General features: G+C 58.2%; 3 protein-coding genes across 3 annotated transcripts in view; all 3 read right to left on the reverse strand.

Moving 5' to 3' along the window:
• TRIM47 (tripartite motif containing 47) overlaps positions 1-1,920 on the reverse strand; it is a 16,263-nt gene extending 14,343 nt beyond the window's left edge. Inside the window, exon 1 of the mRNA XM_014953746.1 lies at positions 1,202-1,920. Within this exon, the coding sequence (XP_014809232.1) occupies positions 1,202-1,549 (348 nt within the window). The 5' untranslated portion in view covers positions 1,550-1,920. The remainder of the gene's footprint in view (positions 1-1,201) is intronic.
• Positions 1,921-3,216: 1,296 nt separating this feature from the next.
• TRIM65 (tripartite motif containing 65) lies at positions 3,217-8,997 on the reverse strand. The gene is made up of 6 exons (XM_014950652.1): positions 8,531-8,997; positions 7,945-8,040; positions 7,637-7,870; positions 7,025-7,196; positions 6,621-6,701; positions 3,217-4,340 (listed from the first exon to the last, which is right to left on the reverse strand). The coding sequence occupies exons 1-6, from the start codon at positions 8,966-8,968 to the stop codon at positions 3,808-3,810; spliced, it is 1,554 nt and encodes a 517-aa protein (XP_014806138.1). The 5' UTR covers positions 8,969-8,997; the 3' UTR covers positions 3,217-3,807.
• A 2,007-nt stretch (positions 8,998-11,004) lies between these two features.
• Positions 11,005-15,540, reverse strand: MRPL38 (mitochondrial ribosomal protein L38). Its single transcript, XM_014950451.1, has 9 exons — positions 15,456-15,540; positions 15,042-15,221; positions 14,329-14,457; positions 14,036-14,244; positions 13,612-13,684; positions 13,024-13,069; positions 12,480-12,638; positions 11,955-12,091; positions 11,005-11,607 (listed from the first exon to the last, which is right to left on the reverse strand). Exons 1-9 carry the CDS (start codon positions 15,520-15,522, stop codon positions 11,471-11,473), a joined length of 1,137 nt encoding a protein of 378 aa, XP_014805937.1. The 5' UTR covers positions 15,523-15,540; the 3' UTR covers positions 11,005-11,470.
• Between the last annotated feature and the right edge of the window lie 318 nt (positions 15,541-15,858).

Raw genomic sequence — 15,858 nt, forward strand, 5'->3', positions numbered from 1 at the left:
CAAGGCCCCACACGAGAGTGGGAGCTGGCTCGGGGCTGCCACTGTGCTCCCCACCAGAGTGTCCGCAGCCCCCGGGCTCTCCCCTGGAAAAAACAAACCCTTCCAAGGTCTCCAAATGCCCCACGCAGACACGGGGATGCCACGACGCTGCGAGCCCCACAGACTCCCATCTGCCTGCAGCGTGCAGAGGCCCCACGCACTCGAGGCAGCAGTGCCCAAGGCGGCAGCACCACATGGGGCTCGGAGCCCCGGCTCCCGGGGGGGGAGGCTCGTGGGTGCGAATTTGGGAGGTGACTCAGCTGCATCTGGGAATGGGAGTGACGGAAAAAAAAAAACCCAAGCAAAAACCCTGCTGCCAAAAACCATCAGGACACAAAGGGCTGGTGGAGCGGGAGCGGGCAGGCTGCCAGCGCGCCGAGAAAAACCGCCTTGAGGGAGCTGTGGGAACGGGACGGAGCAGACGGGTGCCCCGTGACCGCGGGGGAGGCCACTGCGGGGTGTCCCAGGCACCCTCCTCCCCACCCCTACACCCACTGGGACTGAGAGTTCAGCCCCACAGCAGGACCAGACCCAGCGGGTTTGCCCCTAATGCCAGTCCTGGTCTGTCCGTCCTGTCCCCACCCCACAGGGTGCCCTGATGGCACAGCATCCCCCCCTCCCCTGTGCCAGGGGGCCATGCTGACCCTCCTTGGGGGTCTGGTGCCCCCGGGGGTTGCCCCTGCGCACCCCCCAAATCTTCTCCTGTCCTGGGAGGCTGTTGTCAGCACATTCCAATCCCTCTCCCAGGGATCTGTTGCCCTCCGCGAGCATCCTCTGCCCCCCCCCCAGCATCCTCTGCCCCCCCAGGATCTGCTGCCCCAGAATCTATTACCATCCCCACCCCACATAGAGCATCCCCCCACACTGCTGCACCTGCAACACCTCCCATGTGGGGATTAGGTCCCCCGTGGGGATTAGGTCCCCCGTGGGGACGTGGGTGCAGCACGGACCAGAGCTCCCACACCTCACCCCACCCAGGACGCCCCACCAGCACCGCACCCCATACGGCCGCCCCCACGCCAGGGTTAGGTCCCGCGTGGGGACAGGGGCGCAGCATCCTCCCCACCCACCCACCGCATCCCACCAGTGCCGGGACGATCCTCACCTGGGGTCCTCCACGCACCGCCCCCCTACACCCCCCCCCAAACCCCTTCCCACCCACCTCCTTGTGTTCACGCTCCTTCTCGAGGGGCACCACGTCGTGGGCGCGATGCTCGTGGGCTCTGCAGCGGGCGCAGACGCAGGTTTGCTCGACCCGGCAGAAGCCGTCGAGGGGCTGGAGGTGGCGGGGGCAGAGCCCCTCTTCCAGCCGCCGCAACGGGGCTACCAGGCGGTGGGCGCGGAAGGCGGGGGCCCGCCGGTGGGGCTCCAGGTGGGCTCCGCAGAAAGAAGCCAAACAAACCAGGCACGACCGCGCCGCCGCCGCCCGAGACTCCGGCGGGCAGACGTCGCACAGCACCGGCGCTCCTTCCTCCCCCGCCGCATCCTCCTCTTCGGCTCCCGGTGCCATCGGGGGGGACGGGGGGGTCGGGGATGAAGGGGACGAAGCGGTGGCGGCGGCGGCGGCTGCCAGCAGCGGCAGGACCTCGCAGAGGGCGCGGTTCTTGCGGAGCCGCAAGGCTGCGGGGACGGGCTCCTGGCAGAGCGGGCAGCGGGCAGCCCCGCCCGCCCCCCCGCTGCCGTCGGGGGGGCCCGGGCGCTGACGGAGAGCCCCCAAGCAACCTTGACAGAAGTTATGACCGCAGGGTACCGTCACCGGGTCCTTCAGGAGGTCGAGGCAGATGGGACAACAGAAAGGACCGTCGGGCAATCCCGGAGCCGCCAACGCCAACCGGAACGCCTCGGCGGAGGACGGCGGGGCGCTCCCGGGCGCGGTCTCCAGTCACTCGTCCCACCTTGAGGGGGGGGTCTCACCCCCGGGATCTGCTCCCGGCGCCGGGCATCCGGTCCCCTCCCCAGCATCTGCTGCCTTCTCGGAGATTTGTGTGTGTGTGTGTGTGTGTGTCCCGCCTCCCCGGGACGATGTCACCCTGCTGAGGGTGGATGGCATCCCACCCAGGGTCTGCTGCCTCCTAAAGGATCGGCCCCACTGGGATCTGGACCCATCACGTGGGTCTGCTGCCCCCAGGGCACCCCCCAAATCTTCTGTCCTGAGAAGCTGTTGCCAGCCCGTTCCCATCGCCCTCCCAGGGGTCTGCTGTCCCCTACGAGCATCCTCTGCCCCCCCGGGCTCTGCTGCCCCAGAATCTGCTGGCACCCCACTGCCCCCCCCCAGGAGCTGCTCCCCACCCGGGGGCCACATGGAGGGTCCCGAGCTCCCCCCATTACATGGCTGCAAGTCCATTCCTGCCAGCCCTTGTGCCCATCGACCCACATCAGCCATTCCCAGGGCCAAAAAGCATTCCAGTGCCCAGGTCCTGGCTCAGACCTTCTCCCCTCTTCCTCTGGCCCCGGCAGGAGGAGGTAGGCACCAACCAGGAGTGGGGCTGGGGAGACACCAAAGTGCTTTTAGTCGAAGGATCTGCCTGGTAAACACAGCAGATCCTCCTCCTGTGGAGGGTGCACAGACAAGTTTTCAGCTTGGATCCATTCCCAGGTCCATGCCCGTCCCAGGTCCCACCCAAGGACAGGGCTGGGAGGAGAGGGGAGGTGGGGGGTGAAGGAGAAAGCGCAGCAAGACAAAATGCATCTGTCCCCAAAGAAGGGGGATCGATCCTTTTAAGCCCTTTTCCCCCAAAGGAAACCAGCTGATGCAATTCGTTCCCCACAGGTTCATCCACGTGTCTCCACCACCTTTGAACCAGTGCCCAGTTTCGCCCCGTTAGTCCTCCCCAGTGTCCCAGCGGGGGCGGCAGGAGATGCCAGACCTGTGGTTTCGCCCTTGGAAAAGCTTCAATCAAAGCTTCGGATTTGCTTCCGTGCCAGAGCGACCTCGGAGCCAGAGCCGTTGGGGAACCAGGCTTCCTTATCGCGGCAGCTCCGCTCTCAATAAAGCACCTTTCATTTCTGCCGCCACGTGGGTCACTACCTGGGGCTGCTCCCCGCTGCCAGCCCCACAAAAGGGGCAGGATGGGGTCCTGAGGGGATGGGTGTGGGAGCAGGGGCACCCAGCTCACCCACCAGCACCAAAGTCAAACCAGTAGGAAAATAGAGCTTTATTATGGAAAGCAGCTTCGTATACAGCACTCTAAAGTGGTGCTCTGCCACATCCGAGAGCGGCAAGAAAGGATTGGGAGGGACTGGGGGGGCAAGAGAGGACTGGGAGGGACTGGTGGAGCAAGACCAGCCTGCATGTGGGGCTGGGGGAGCGCAGGGCTTGCTGTGCATCACTCCATACCACCCCATGGATGAAGGACCCCCCCCTTCCAGGGTCTCCCTCACCCCAAATCTTCTCCTGCCTTGGGAGGTTTGGCAGGGATAGAAGCAAGAGGAAAAACCCAATTCTTGCACCCTCACTATCCCCTTCCCTCACCCCATCTGGAGGAACAGGCCACCTGCATGTGTCCCCCAGGCAGAGTGACCATGGGCTTCGTCCCCACGGCCAGGATCCTTTTCTCTGCCCCAACTTCTGTCACTGTGATATCTGCATATGCAAATCAGAGTGGGTTAATTTGCATGTCAGGCCGTCTCAGCTCTTGTTAAAACACTGCACCTCACTCCATCTTGGGATTGGGATCCCACTTGCACCGTGATGGCCCCAGCTGCAGCTTGGCCATGGTCCCAGCCCGGGTCCCGGCCCGGCTAACGGAGCAGCACGGCAGCTCCGGCTCATTCCCGCTGGCACAGCACCACCGTCCGCCCCTCACACAGCCAAAAAACAGGGTAGAGGGGCTCGGTGAAGACATTGTGGAAGGAGTAGATGAGCTGCATCGTCTCCCCGAGGCCGTAGAAGGAGAGGACCCCCTTGCCGTAGTCCAGGCTGACCCCCAGGTTCTTATAGAGCCGCTCCCGGATTTTCTCCTTCTGGCCCTTGTGCCAGGCCAGGTAGCAATCCTCCAGCACCTGCAGCCCCCAGGAGCCCCCGTTCAGCCCAATGTTGAATTTCTGGCCCTGCTGCAGTTCCCAGGGGAGGCTGTGGTAGGTCACCCCCAGGACGACAGAGTGGCTGGAGACCTCCACCTCCCAGTAGTGGTGGCCGTGGCCGTAGCTCTGCGTGCACAGCACCTGCCAGGGCTTGAAGCGGGGTCCCTGCTCCATCTGCCCGCAGATGGCACCGGGGCTGTGCTTGGCTTTCCGGTTACTTCTCGACAGCTTCAGGTGCTTGTTGGCTGTCTTGGGATCGAAGGTCAGGTTGCGGTGGTCTGGAAAGAGGAATGGCAAGGACGGGGCTGAAATGCTTCATCAGACCTTGGTGTGCACCCCTCCCAAGAGCGACATAGTTTAAATTGTGTAGGACTGGCTCCCAAAAGAGAAGGCAAAAAGCAGTAACGTGTTTGGGGGGGAAGGGGAGCGGGGTGAGGTGAGATGAGATGATGAGATATCTGCCCAACCACCTGCTCAAAGGAACGGAAACAGCCCAGAAATAGCTGGCGAGACACCGAGACGCAGCGCTCGGTGCAGCCCTCGCACAGCCCAGCTCCCAGCCACACGCAGCGGTGGCTCTGGGGGTGTTTTGAAAGAGATGTGCTTGATTTTAAGAGCAAAAAACTATTAGCATGGGTAGAGAGAGGGGGAGAAAACCAAAAAACCAGGCATTACGTGAGCAAATAGGGTACTGGGGGGAGTTAGGCTCCTCTGCGTGGGCTGCGCTCCTCCTTCCTCGGGCTGTCACCAGCCACAACCACCTCACCTTCCTCCTGCAACAGCCCAGCCTGGCCAGCTCTGCTGAGCTCATGCCTGCTGCTCAGAAATAACATTTTTATTTTTTTTCCTATTAATAACCCTGAGAATGTTCTCTGGGGCCTGATGGAAGGAATCCCTACACGTCCCATAGGCATCCATTGCCTCCCTGGCAACAGCGACCTGACCAACATGCCCTAAACATAGAATCACAGAAGCACCATGGTTGGAAGGGACCTCTGAGATCACCGAGTCTGACCTTAAAAAAAAAACAACAAAAAACCAAACAAAAAACCCAAACACACCAACAACAAAACAAAAAACACAACACCCCATCACATCCCACCCACCCACAAACCAATAATCTTGGGCACTAGAGCATGCCCTGAAGAGCCACGTCTACACATTTCTTAAATACCTCCAGGGATGGTGACTCCACCACCTCCCTGGGCAGGCTGTTCCAGTGCCTGACCACTGTAATAAAGTAATTCTTCTTAATATCTAATCTAAACCTCCCCTGCCCCAACTTCAGACCATTTCCTCTGGTCCTGTCATTATTCACTTGGGAGAAGAAGCCAACCCCCACCTCTCTACAGCCTCCTTTCAGGTAGTTGTAGAGGGCAATGAGGTCTCCCCTCAGCCTCCTCGTCTCCAAACTAAACATGCCAAGTTCCCTCAGCCTCTCCTTGTATGACTTGTTCTCCAGACCCCTCACCAGCTTGGTGGCTCTCCTCTGGACACATCCTCTGATGCTGCCTGCCTGCCTGTGGGAAAGTGCTGTGTCTAAATATGGATCCTTGGGAACAGGCACGTCGTTCCTGCCCGGGCGAGACGCCCAAGGTGGGTGAAAAAGAGAAGATGGAACAGGATCTGGGGCAAGATCTGGGTCAGCAACTGACCCAATGCCAGGCACTAGCAACCTCTGTTTCCACAAGAAAGTGATGCCCGGTGCTGCTCACCCCCTAAGGAGCCCTTTCCCAGCCACTTGATGTCCCCCAGCCTGTCCATCTCTTCACCACATTTAGGGAGAGGAATTAGGAGAATCAGGGAAGGAGCACCCTTCACCACAGCCACAACCACCCTCCTCCTGGGGAAGGGCTCAGCCTGGTGAAACCTCCACCTGCTGGGGACCCCAGTGGGGTGCTCTTCTCCCACTCCCCCTCATGTGCTCCTCACCCTTCAGAAGCTTATCTCGGAGTTGGCACGCGGGGAGAGGGGCCACCACCTTCACTGCTGGCTCCTTGGGCTGCACCAGGCCTGTAGAGGATGGGGACAGGCATTTTGAGTGACAACACCCAAAAACTTGTCCCTACCCAGCTTTGATGGGAGGAAGAGGAAGAGGAGGAGGAAATCCATCGTATCCAAGCCTCCTCTGATGCTGCCTGCCTGCCTGTGGGAAAGTGCTGTGTCTAAATATGGATCCTTGGGAACAGGCACGTCGTTCCTGCCCGGGCGAGACGCCCAAGGTGGGTGAAAAAGAGAAGATGGAACAGGATCTGGGGCAAGATCTGGGTCAGCAACTGACCCAATGCCAGGCACTAGCAACCTCTGTTTCCACAAGAAAGTGATGCCCGGTGCTGCTCACCCCCTAAGGAGCCCTTTCCCAGCCACTTGATGTCCCCCAGCCTGTCCATCTCTTCACCACATTTAGGGAGAGGAATTAGGAGAATCAGGGAAGGAGCACCCTTCACCACAGCCACAACCACCCTCCTCCTGGGGAAGGGCTCAGCCTGGTGAAACCTCCGCCTGCTGGGGACCCCAGTGGGGTGCTCTTCTCCCACTCCCCCCCGTGTGCTCCTCACCCTTCAGAAGCTTATCTCGGAGTTGGCACGCAGGGAGAGGGGCCACCACCTTCACTGCTGGCTCCTTGGGCTGCACCAGGCCTGTAGAGGATGGGGACAGGCATTTTGAGTGACAACACCCAAAAACTTGTCCCTACCCAGCTTTGATGGGAGGAGGAGGAGGAGGAAATCCATCGTATCCAAGCCTGGGAGTGGGCACATGGCACAGCTGCTTGGCATTGCCATCAAGGAGGGGCCATAGGGAAGCCACCCAGCTCACCCCACCCCATTGATACAGTAGATGCGTGTCCCCATCCCAACCCCCTACACCCAGCAGCCCTGTCCCCATCCCGGTGACACCAGCCAGACTGTGGTTCAGGGTGACTTGGAGCCCTTCGGGGTGGCCTGGCAAGCAGAGGGCTTACCTTGGCCAACGGGGTCAGGGGCTTCAGAGGCCACAGAGCCGGGCAAGTCCTCCAGCAGGAGCCTGGAGACGTCGGTAAGGATCTCAGCGATGGGCTTGACTGTGTTGGCTGCACTGAACTCCGTGGGGACCACCACCTCTGGGCTCTCCAGAGATGGAAGCAGGGGAAACTCCTGTGGATGGACGCACAGACACCCATGCACTGGCCTGGGGAGGATTTGCAGCTCCAAAACCCGTCCACACACATCCCTTCTCCATGGTGGGTGACAGGGGCATTCCCAAAACATTGGCCATTAGCTGCGGTTGGCACATGGGGCCAGGGGACAGTTGCAGAGGGGCTGTGGCACAGGACTTTGTGTTTTGCTGGTGGTGGAAGAGCCTTGATGAGCAGTTTCAAGGTGGCAGATGCTGCCCATGACCCCATGAGCAGCACCGTCCACTCTGATTCAGCATCACCACCCCAACTTTTCAGTAACCCCCACAAAAGCAGCTCTTCCCCACAGCCCTGTGCCATCATCCCTGAGCCGGGCTGAGGACGTGTCTCCCCCTGGAGAAGGGGTTGACCTCATCTTTGTCCTCATCAAAAGCTCACAGTTAGAGGGGATGGTGGTACCTGGAGGAAGGTCCTGTGGTTGGGGCAGGCCAGCAGGCGCTGAGCCCTCTCCTCATGCTGGGTGAGGTGGTCCAGGTGGTCCTTCAGGAGGCTCCAGTCCTCTTCCATGCGTCCCAGCACTGCCGCCTGCTCTCGCTCAATCCTGGCCACTGTCTGCCACTGGCAATCCTCCAGGGCTTTCTTCAGGAGGGCAAACTTGCTCAGAATCGTGGATTTGAGCTCCTCAGAGGAGATCTGAGTGGGGAAAAGCCGTGAGAGCCAGCACGCTCCCACCTGCACACCCAGCACAGAGGTGGTCACAGTCTTACCTTGATGCTGTGTGTTTGCTCCTCCAGCTTCTGCATCACCTGCTTGATCCTCTCTGATTCCTCCTGGGCTTTTTCCAGGGACTCTTTCAAAAGAGCCTGCAAAGAAAGGCACCAACGTCCCACGGTGCAGCGTGCTGCTGCCCCCAGGAGCCCTCTCAGGGCTGCAGGACAAGGCTTGCAGGGAAGGAGAAAGCTTGGGAAGGGGAGAGGCTGCCACCAGGCTCACTAAGTAAAACCCTCCCTGTGCTGTCTTTCACCCATTTTTAGCTGTTTCCTCTAAATCATGAGGTCACAAACACATATGACACTGTTCACCTGGAGCTGCTGGATTTACCCAGCTCTCTGCTGCTCCTGATGGCCCCCAATTTCTTGGGGAGCAGCCTGGCACTGGCATCATCACCCTGCCCAGAGCCCGTGCCAGCCTCCTGTTCAGCTGAGACCGGGCACAGCTCAGCACACGGAGGCACACCACATCCCCACAGCAGGGCATGGGACATCAGGGGCAGATGTTGCGATATGCCCGAGCTGCCGTCGCTCCCCCCTGCTCCCACCCCCGCACCGTCCTGCCACCCATCATCTCTCCAACCTGCTTTTTGGAGCGCTCCTCCTCTAAGAGCACCCGGCGGTGCCGCTGGCACTGCTGGACGGTGCAGACGCAGCAGATGCACCGCCGCTCCTCCTGGCAGTACAGCTCCAGCGGGCGCCCGTGCTGTGAGCACAGCTCGCCCGGGGCCACCTCGCACCTCTCCGTGCCGGGGGCCCGTGCCTCTCCATCCCTGGCCAGCTCCACCACGCTGCACAGGGTGACGTTCTTCTCCAGGAACGGGCGCTGCTCATAGTCCCTGCGGCACTGGGGGCACCTGTAGCCCTTCTCGGCCCCGGTGGGCACCCGCTCTTGCTTGTCCCAGTGGTCGCTGATGCAGGTCTTGCAGAAGTTGTGCCCGCAGGGCAAAGTGACGGGCACCTTGAAGAGCTCCAGGCAGATGGAGCACTCCAGCTTCTGCAGGACGGGCGATGCCATCATGCTTGTGCCAGGGATCAAGGTGACGGGGGCAGAAAGAAGCCGGGGAAATAGAAACTCGGCTGTGCAAAGGAGGAAGATATGGTGACGCTGAGCACAGAGGCGGGTCAGGGCTCCGAGCCAGGCGTGCTCTTAAAGAGACACCCAGTGGGCATCCCCATCGCCCCGCTGGCTGTGCCACAGGCTGGGCAGGGTTGGAGCTGCTGCCCCCGGGGACAGGGAGGGCAGCAAAGCAGAGCAGGAGGCTCCAGGGAGGATGAAACGCTGCAGGGACAGCACAGGGAGACACACCACAAGGTTCAGAGCCAGGTGGATGTCTGCGAACACCTTTGCACGGGCACACGTACGATGTATAATCTGATTTCGCTCCTTTTTTGCCCTTTGAAGGAACTTCCTGGCATCCTCACCTCTGCCAGGGATGGGTCCCTGGGCAGAGCATGGTGGTCCCCCATGGCAGAGAGACCCCAGTACAGCGCTGCCAGCCTGGGAACCAGCAGAGAGGGGCACCCACTGCTGCTGCAGCCACTTGTCACCTCCCTCTGCAGTGATAAGGGCTGTGACACATGCCAACAGCCGGCCAGGGCACATCCTGCCCTCTTTATCTTTCCATTTTAAACCACAGCTCCTGCTGTTCGCATGGCCCCAGGCTCACTCCACTGCTCCTTTTCCTGCTAAGTTCCTTGTGCCACAAAACACAGTAAGGGCATTATCTGGGCAATCAGTCCCTGCTCAGGTGGCAGGTGGAGGCTTCTGCCCAGAGGCGATTGTGGTGCCACCTTCACCTTGATTTCGTACAGTTCAGTTTCAGGAGAAAAAGCTCCCAAGCTTCCAGTCCAAACCTTATCTCCTTGCCCGTGCAGACGTGCTATCACTTGTGCTCAGGCTCCCAGCCTCAGTTTATGGTTCCACAGCCTCCCCACACCCACGGCTCTGCTTCCACCTGCGAGGACAAGCAGGGAGCAGGTCCGTGTGGCAGCCAGGGGCTTGCCAGCAGGCTGCTGCGGGGGTCAGAGCAGTTTCTGTATCACAGGTGGCCTCGGAGCCACCCCCCAGAGTGTCCCTGGGACCCAGGAGGTGACTGGAGATTTATCACAACTCCCCATGTAGTCCTGCATAGGTTCAGCCCCTAAAACATTTCTTTGGGCTGAATCTGCAAATTCTTACCAAGAGAGAGGCATAACACAACCTGTGTCTGCCTGGCGCCGCAGGACACCTGCACTCCCACTGTCGCCACCTCACCAGCTAATTCATGGAATCACAGAATGGTTTGGGTTGGAAGGGACCTTAAAGATCATCCAGTGCCACCCCCTGCCCCGGGCAGGGACACCTCCCACCAGAGCAGGTTGCTCAAAGCCCCCTCCAACCTGGTTTTGAACCCCTCCAGGGATGGGGCAGCCACAGCTTCTCTGGGCAACCTGTTCCAGGCTTTAACCAGACCCCAGAACCCTTCAGGGTGGGAGGAGAGTTCAAGGAGCTTGGGTGTAGCTGGTAACATTTCAGCATTTCGTTTCAGCATTGACATTTCAGCACAATCTCCATTGTTTGCTGGAGGCTCTTATTTCCTGAGGAAGGGGGGAACCTCAGATAAAAAGTTACTGAGAACCAGAGCTGAGAACAGGCAGTTGCCACGGCAGGAATGTGTTGGTATTTGGAGATTTAAACATGTCAGTGGGGATACACAAAGCGCCCTGCAGAGCCCAGCAGAAAGTGGAGTCTCTCCACAGCCTGGTTACCAGGACACCACTGTGTGTCTGCCCCAACCCCAGATCTACTTTTGCTCCAACCATCCACACCAGGTATGTGCTCTCCAGGGAGTGAAAGGAAGGAGACTGAGGTCCATGTGCTTGGATGGAGGTTGGGAGAAGCCATCTCCACAGGTTTACCCACCTGTGTAGCTGCACTCCTCCTGCCCTACAACATCTAAGGTGGGAAAGAGAACTCAGACAGGGGAAGGGATGCCCTTCTCCAGCTCCCCAGTTCTGCACCACCTCGCTGGGGTACCGAGCTCTTCCCAATAAAGACAAGGCAGTGCCACCAGCATCACTCAGAGTGTGTTTAATCAGACCCATCTCTTTAAGAGGACTGTACAAATGAAAGCCAAGGCAGCCCTGAATCACAGCGCTGTGAGGGGAGGAAATCCAGGCTGGCCTGGCTCTGTTTGTTCCATAAACGGGCAAAAAAAGAACACGATCCTTTGAGAGAAACAAGGCAGGGCATCTTTGGGTGAGTCTGCCCCACCACCCTGACTGACCAGCTCTGCTACACAATCAGTAGCAAGATTTCAGCCTCATCAGAGATTTGCTTTTATCTACAAACCTCCTTTTTAAGTACCCTCTGACCACACAGCTGCCAGCACCACGGAATCCCTGCTACCCCCATCTCCTCGCACAGGGGAAACTGGGAGCCGATGGGCTGAGACTTTGTGAATGCAGGGAAGGTGGCAGCCCTGTCTGCCTGGCCGGCACCCCAGCGTACACCAGAGCACCTCGAGGGGCTGCCAGGCCCCTAATAAATGCCGTAGGTGGGCTCCTGGGTGTCTCGGTATCTGTCCAGGTACCTCAGAGGCTGGTGGCGGGGGAACTTTAACTGTGGAGGATGGTAAACGGGCGGCCGCACGAACTCAAACACAGGCTCCCTCATGTCTGTAAAGGGGTGATGCAGAACGTTAGTGATACGGCTCAGATCCAAGCCCCAGACCCCCTCCTTCATCAGCAAGGTCCCCCCTCCTCCCCCACACACATGTGGCAAAGGCTCTCTTGGTGATATTTTAAAACGTTCATTCAAAATGGCCTTTCAGAGCTTGTTTCCTCAGACTGCTGTTAGTTTGGTGGAGGATGGCTCCCTAAGTACCCGGTCTGTGCTGTAACAGACCCTGGACAAGTGCCAGGACCAAGCTGGCTCCCTGACCCTGTGTGTTACCCGCAAGGCCACGTCCCACCCCACAGATGGGCCCCCCCTTCCAGCACCCCCCACACCCTGCATTTCTTACTGAGCAGCTGATGGAAGACGGAGGTGACGGAGCTGTCCCACTGACACTGGAAGAACGCCAGCCCCGCCGGGGTCATCGCATCCTCGTGCTTTCTGTAGAAGTCAAACGTGCTGAAGGTTCGCATCTTGAGGCTGTGGCTGGAAAGGAGACACAAGCACAAGAGCTGAGGTGATTCTCTTTTCCTGCAGCGCGCTGGTAGGCAACTACCTCCCCACATCATCTCAGAGTCTATAAAACAGAGGTGGAAAAGGAAGTCGCTAAAATACATCTTCCAGCTCCTCCAGCTCCGTGCACATTCCTGCCCCAGGCAGGAAAAAACATCTTCTTAACAATCTGCTTTAAAGCAATAGGACTCCGCGTTGCTTGCAGGGCTGGGATTTTGGCTTCAGGTGACACCCAAACCCCAAACAGCCCTGCAGATTAAAAGGAACTGCTCTCCTACAGCAGTAATAAACACGTCATCATAACAAGCAGTAACAGCCTCGCCAAGTGAGTGTGAAACTGCTGTGTGAAAGCCTGAATTACCATGGCGTTGGCCGAACATCCTCGCTGAAATCTATGGGGCAGTCTTGCTTGAAGAGGAGGAAGATGAAGCGATGGTAGCCAGTTCCCATGGCAGGGAAGGGGGGCAAGTAGTGGCAGATCTCCTTACCCGACTTGATGTCGTTGCCTGGGATGTTTGTCCTGAACGCAAAGAAGTTTACTTCATTTTATATATATAAATATATCTCCACCCACTTCCCTCCAACGGGACTGGGAGATTCACCCAGGACTGCAAGTCACCCCGTGCTGTGTTTCGATGTGGTTACACTCTGTTTGACTAGAGGAGGCTGTTTCCACTGGAAGAAAAAACACCTCCTGCCACGTGAATGCCCAACAGCAGCAACACCTGGAACTACTGCATCTTTAGCAGGACCCAGAACCCAGAACACAGGGGTAATGCAGCAGGAGCACCAGAGAAAGCCACGGAACTGTCTCAGCAAATGCTTATTCCCGAGCTCTGTTGGAGTTTCTGTCCTCTCTACCCGGGCTTTCCCTGAGCTCAGCAGCACTGATGTGCAGTACTCACACCAGCCAGTGCAGGTACTCCGACTCCGTGTCTCTTAAATGTCCATCTGCAAACGCACAAAAGGGAAAAAGTCGACTTAGTGACAACCTGGTGTTCTCATCAACCCCAAAGTGAGGACACCCAGCCCCCCGCTGAACAGAGGGGGCAGCTCCAGACCTCCCAGCATCCCCCTCCTAGCAGAAAACTAACTCATTCCTATAGGATCGAGCAAAGAACTCTACAGACCTAATTCCAAGATTAAAAGGATTTCTTGGTCAGCTGCTTCACTGTGCCTTGGTTTCTCAGGGTGAACAATGTCAGCTAACCTACCTCCCTGGCAGATTGTTGAGGGAGAGAAGAGTTTGGGAGCAAACAAGAGATGGGAGTCAGGGAATTGCTTCCCCTACACTGTGACATAGGTCCCACTGCATCACTGTCTCATCTCAGCTGCTAGAGATTTAGGGAGGCTACAACCTCCCCAAATACATGTGTATGTAACACATCTCTAATTAGAAGATAACGTGCAACCAAAAGAAACAGGACCTAACCAAAAGCAGAGTTGAAATAACCCAGTTTAAATAAGGTCTTTTTAAAGAACTTGCTACTCACCTGGATTTGTCAGCAACAAAGTCCAGAGGGAGCCTTTACCTGCTTCATAGGACACTGCAGGGGGACTAGAAGCCTAAAGGAGCAACATAAAGAGAATATAAATCAGTCAGACAAAAGGTTCCATTAAGACCATGTCATGATTTCTAAGGAAAGAATATAAACTTGTCATGGTCATGCCACCGAGTAATCCAGCTCCACCTGGAGAACACCCCAGTAGCATTAATAAACATCAGCCTGCCAGCAGACAACAATCCTGTTTCAAAGCTCTGTTCTTAGCACACCCAAGAAACGTGTTTCCTTCATCACTGGGGAAATACCCCTGTAAAAGAAACCCCTCAGAGCAGACAATGCCCATTAGAAGCATCTGACAAAAACACACAGGCTCCCCACGAGGTTAAGGTTGTTCCCAGCTCCCCTCACACACCTCAGATGGAGTCACCATGTTGCCATAATAGACTGGCACGAAGTGCTCGTCTTCTTGGTTGTACTCCACCCTCAAAGTAACCCAGGGGGTGAAGGTGGCCCCCTTGAACAAATCACGAAATATCCCGCAACGCTCTGCCACACGCTGCTTGTGGAACGGGCCACTGGTCTTCTCCCACTCAGCTCGGACTTCATCGAGGGGGATGAGCGCTGCAAGGAGAGAGAAACGTTGCAGGAGGCAGCTGGGGACCGAGCAGCTGGGGCAGGGAGGGAGGGAGGTGGGAGGGTACAGACCAGTCCGGAGCCGCGCTGCTCTCTCCATCTCAGCATTCTGGCGGTTTTCCCTCAGGATCTTTTTTCTTTCCTTGATTTCCTTTGCCCGCAGCCGCTTACCATGTGGCAGGCTGATGTCGGTCTTTGGCTCTTCAGAGAGGGGTGAGAAAATCATCAATGTGAGAAACGCTAATACCCGAAATACCCAAACACAAAACTGCTGCAAAATGTTAGAGACTGTCTTGAGGTTTCCTTCTTTTTCACACATCACTCAGTTCTACCACCTCTGCCTTCCCTCTCCTCCCCCATGCTTCTGCTCCCTCCTCCTCCCCCAGCTCAGCACAGCCCCAGCCCAGAGGTTTGCCAGCTGGTGAGCAGGTCTGGTCTCTGCAGCTGCTCAGCAGAGCTACCAAACTCTATTTTTTGCTGCTGGTCTAAAGCTCTGGTTCCTGATCTGCTTTCTCTGATGCTATTGGGGTGTCAAGGAATCACTTCTTTAACCTGCTCCATATCTTTTGGCAGGTCCTGGCCTCCCTCCTTCCAGAGAACTGCTATCTATTCCCTTGAAGATATTTGTGCTCTGCAAGCTTCTATATGGGAGAAGGGCCAACTTCATGCCAAAGCATCCCATCAGCTCTCTACAGGGTGGGTTTTGGGGCAAACCCATGGTCCCAACAACAAACCTATGGACCCTCAGCAGCAAAACCGTGCTGTGCAGCTCCTTCCGCGAGTACCTGGCTGGGGGTTGGTGTGCTGCCAGTACGTCTTCCACCAGCGGGGCTTCCTGCTCTCCTTTTCCGCCAGTTTGAAATAGCGAGTGAAACTGCGGTATTTTTCCAGCGTTTCCAAGTTGCTGACGTCAATATCCTCGTTGGGCATGGGCCCCAGCGGGGCTGCCCGCTTGCAGAGCGCAGCTGGAAGCGGAGAGAGTTCCCGTTTTACACAGAGAGCAAAAAAACGAGGCCGAGAGAGCCCGGGAAGAGCGGGGAGCGCCGTCCCGGGCCAGAACCACCCCCGCCTCCCCGAGCCGGCCCCGCCAGGCACGCTTGGAGAACCCAGGCGTCCGACAGCTCCCTCCTCCGTCCCCCTCCCCGACTCCAAACGACTCCCACTCACGGGGAACCGGGGCTCCCCGGCCCGTGTCTCACCAGCCGTGCCGAAGGCCCGCCCGCTCCGAACGCCGCACAGCGCCGCGCTCAGCAAGGGCGCCGCCATGGTGCGCGCCGCCCTCAGTGGAAGGCCCCCGTTACCATAGCGACGGGGGGGCTGCGCCGCGCAGGGCCTGGCGTGGAAAGCCCCCGCTGCCATAGCAACGGGGCTGCCCGCTGAAGGGCCTGACTAGAAATGACCCCAGAGCAACGGGCTGTCCCCGTCGCCCCGGGCCACGTCTCCGCCATTGCTCCTCTGGGCCCGCTGAAGGGAGCAGGGTGGCCCTGCTGTCAGCAGGGCAGCAGGGAGGGGAGGTGAAGCCCGGCACAACAGCCAGGTTTCTTCACAAAGAGGGCCAAAAAGTAAAAGCCTGTGAGCTGTGGAACATGCTCAAGGTGCTGG

The sequence above is a fragment of the Calidris pugnax genome, unplaced genomic scaffold (genome assembly GCF_001431845.1).
Source record: "Calidris pugnax isolate Ruff unplaced genomic scaffold, ASM143184v1 scaffold9, whole genome shotgun sequence".
Lineage (NCBI taxonomy): Eukaryota > Metazoa > Chordata > Aves > Charadriiformes > Scolopacidae > Calidris > Calidris pugnax.

Excerpts from the sequence above, each read along its gene's own strand:
- MRPL38 (XM_014950451.1), bottom strand. The coding sequence starts at position 15,522 with ATGGCGGCGCCCTTGCTGAGCGCGGCGCTGTGCGGCGTTCGGAGCGGG. Across the intron at positions 14,245-14,328 it reads AGCAGCGCGGCTCCGGACTG|CGCTCATCCCCCTCGATGAA; the intron begins GTCTGTACCCTC and ends CTCTCCTTGCAG. Across the intron at positions 11,608-11,954 it reads CGTCTTCCATCAGCTGCTCA|ACATGAGGGAGCCTGTGTTT; the intron begins GTAAGAAATGCA and ends ACCCCTTTACAG.
- TRIM65 (XM_014950652.1), bottom strand. The coding sequence starts at position 8,968 with ATGATGGCATCGCCCGTCCTGCAGAAGCTGGAGTGCTCCATCTGCCTG. Across the intron at positions 8,041-8,530 it reads AGGAGCGCTCCAAAAAGCAG|GCTCTTTTGAAAGAGTCCCT; the intron begins GTTGGAGAGATG and ends CTTTCTTTGCAG. Across the intron at positions 7,871-7,944 it reads AGCAAACACACAGCATCAAG|ATCTCCTCTGAGGAGCTCAA; the intron begins GTAAGACTGTGA and ends TTCCCCACTCAG.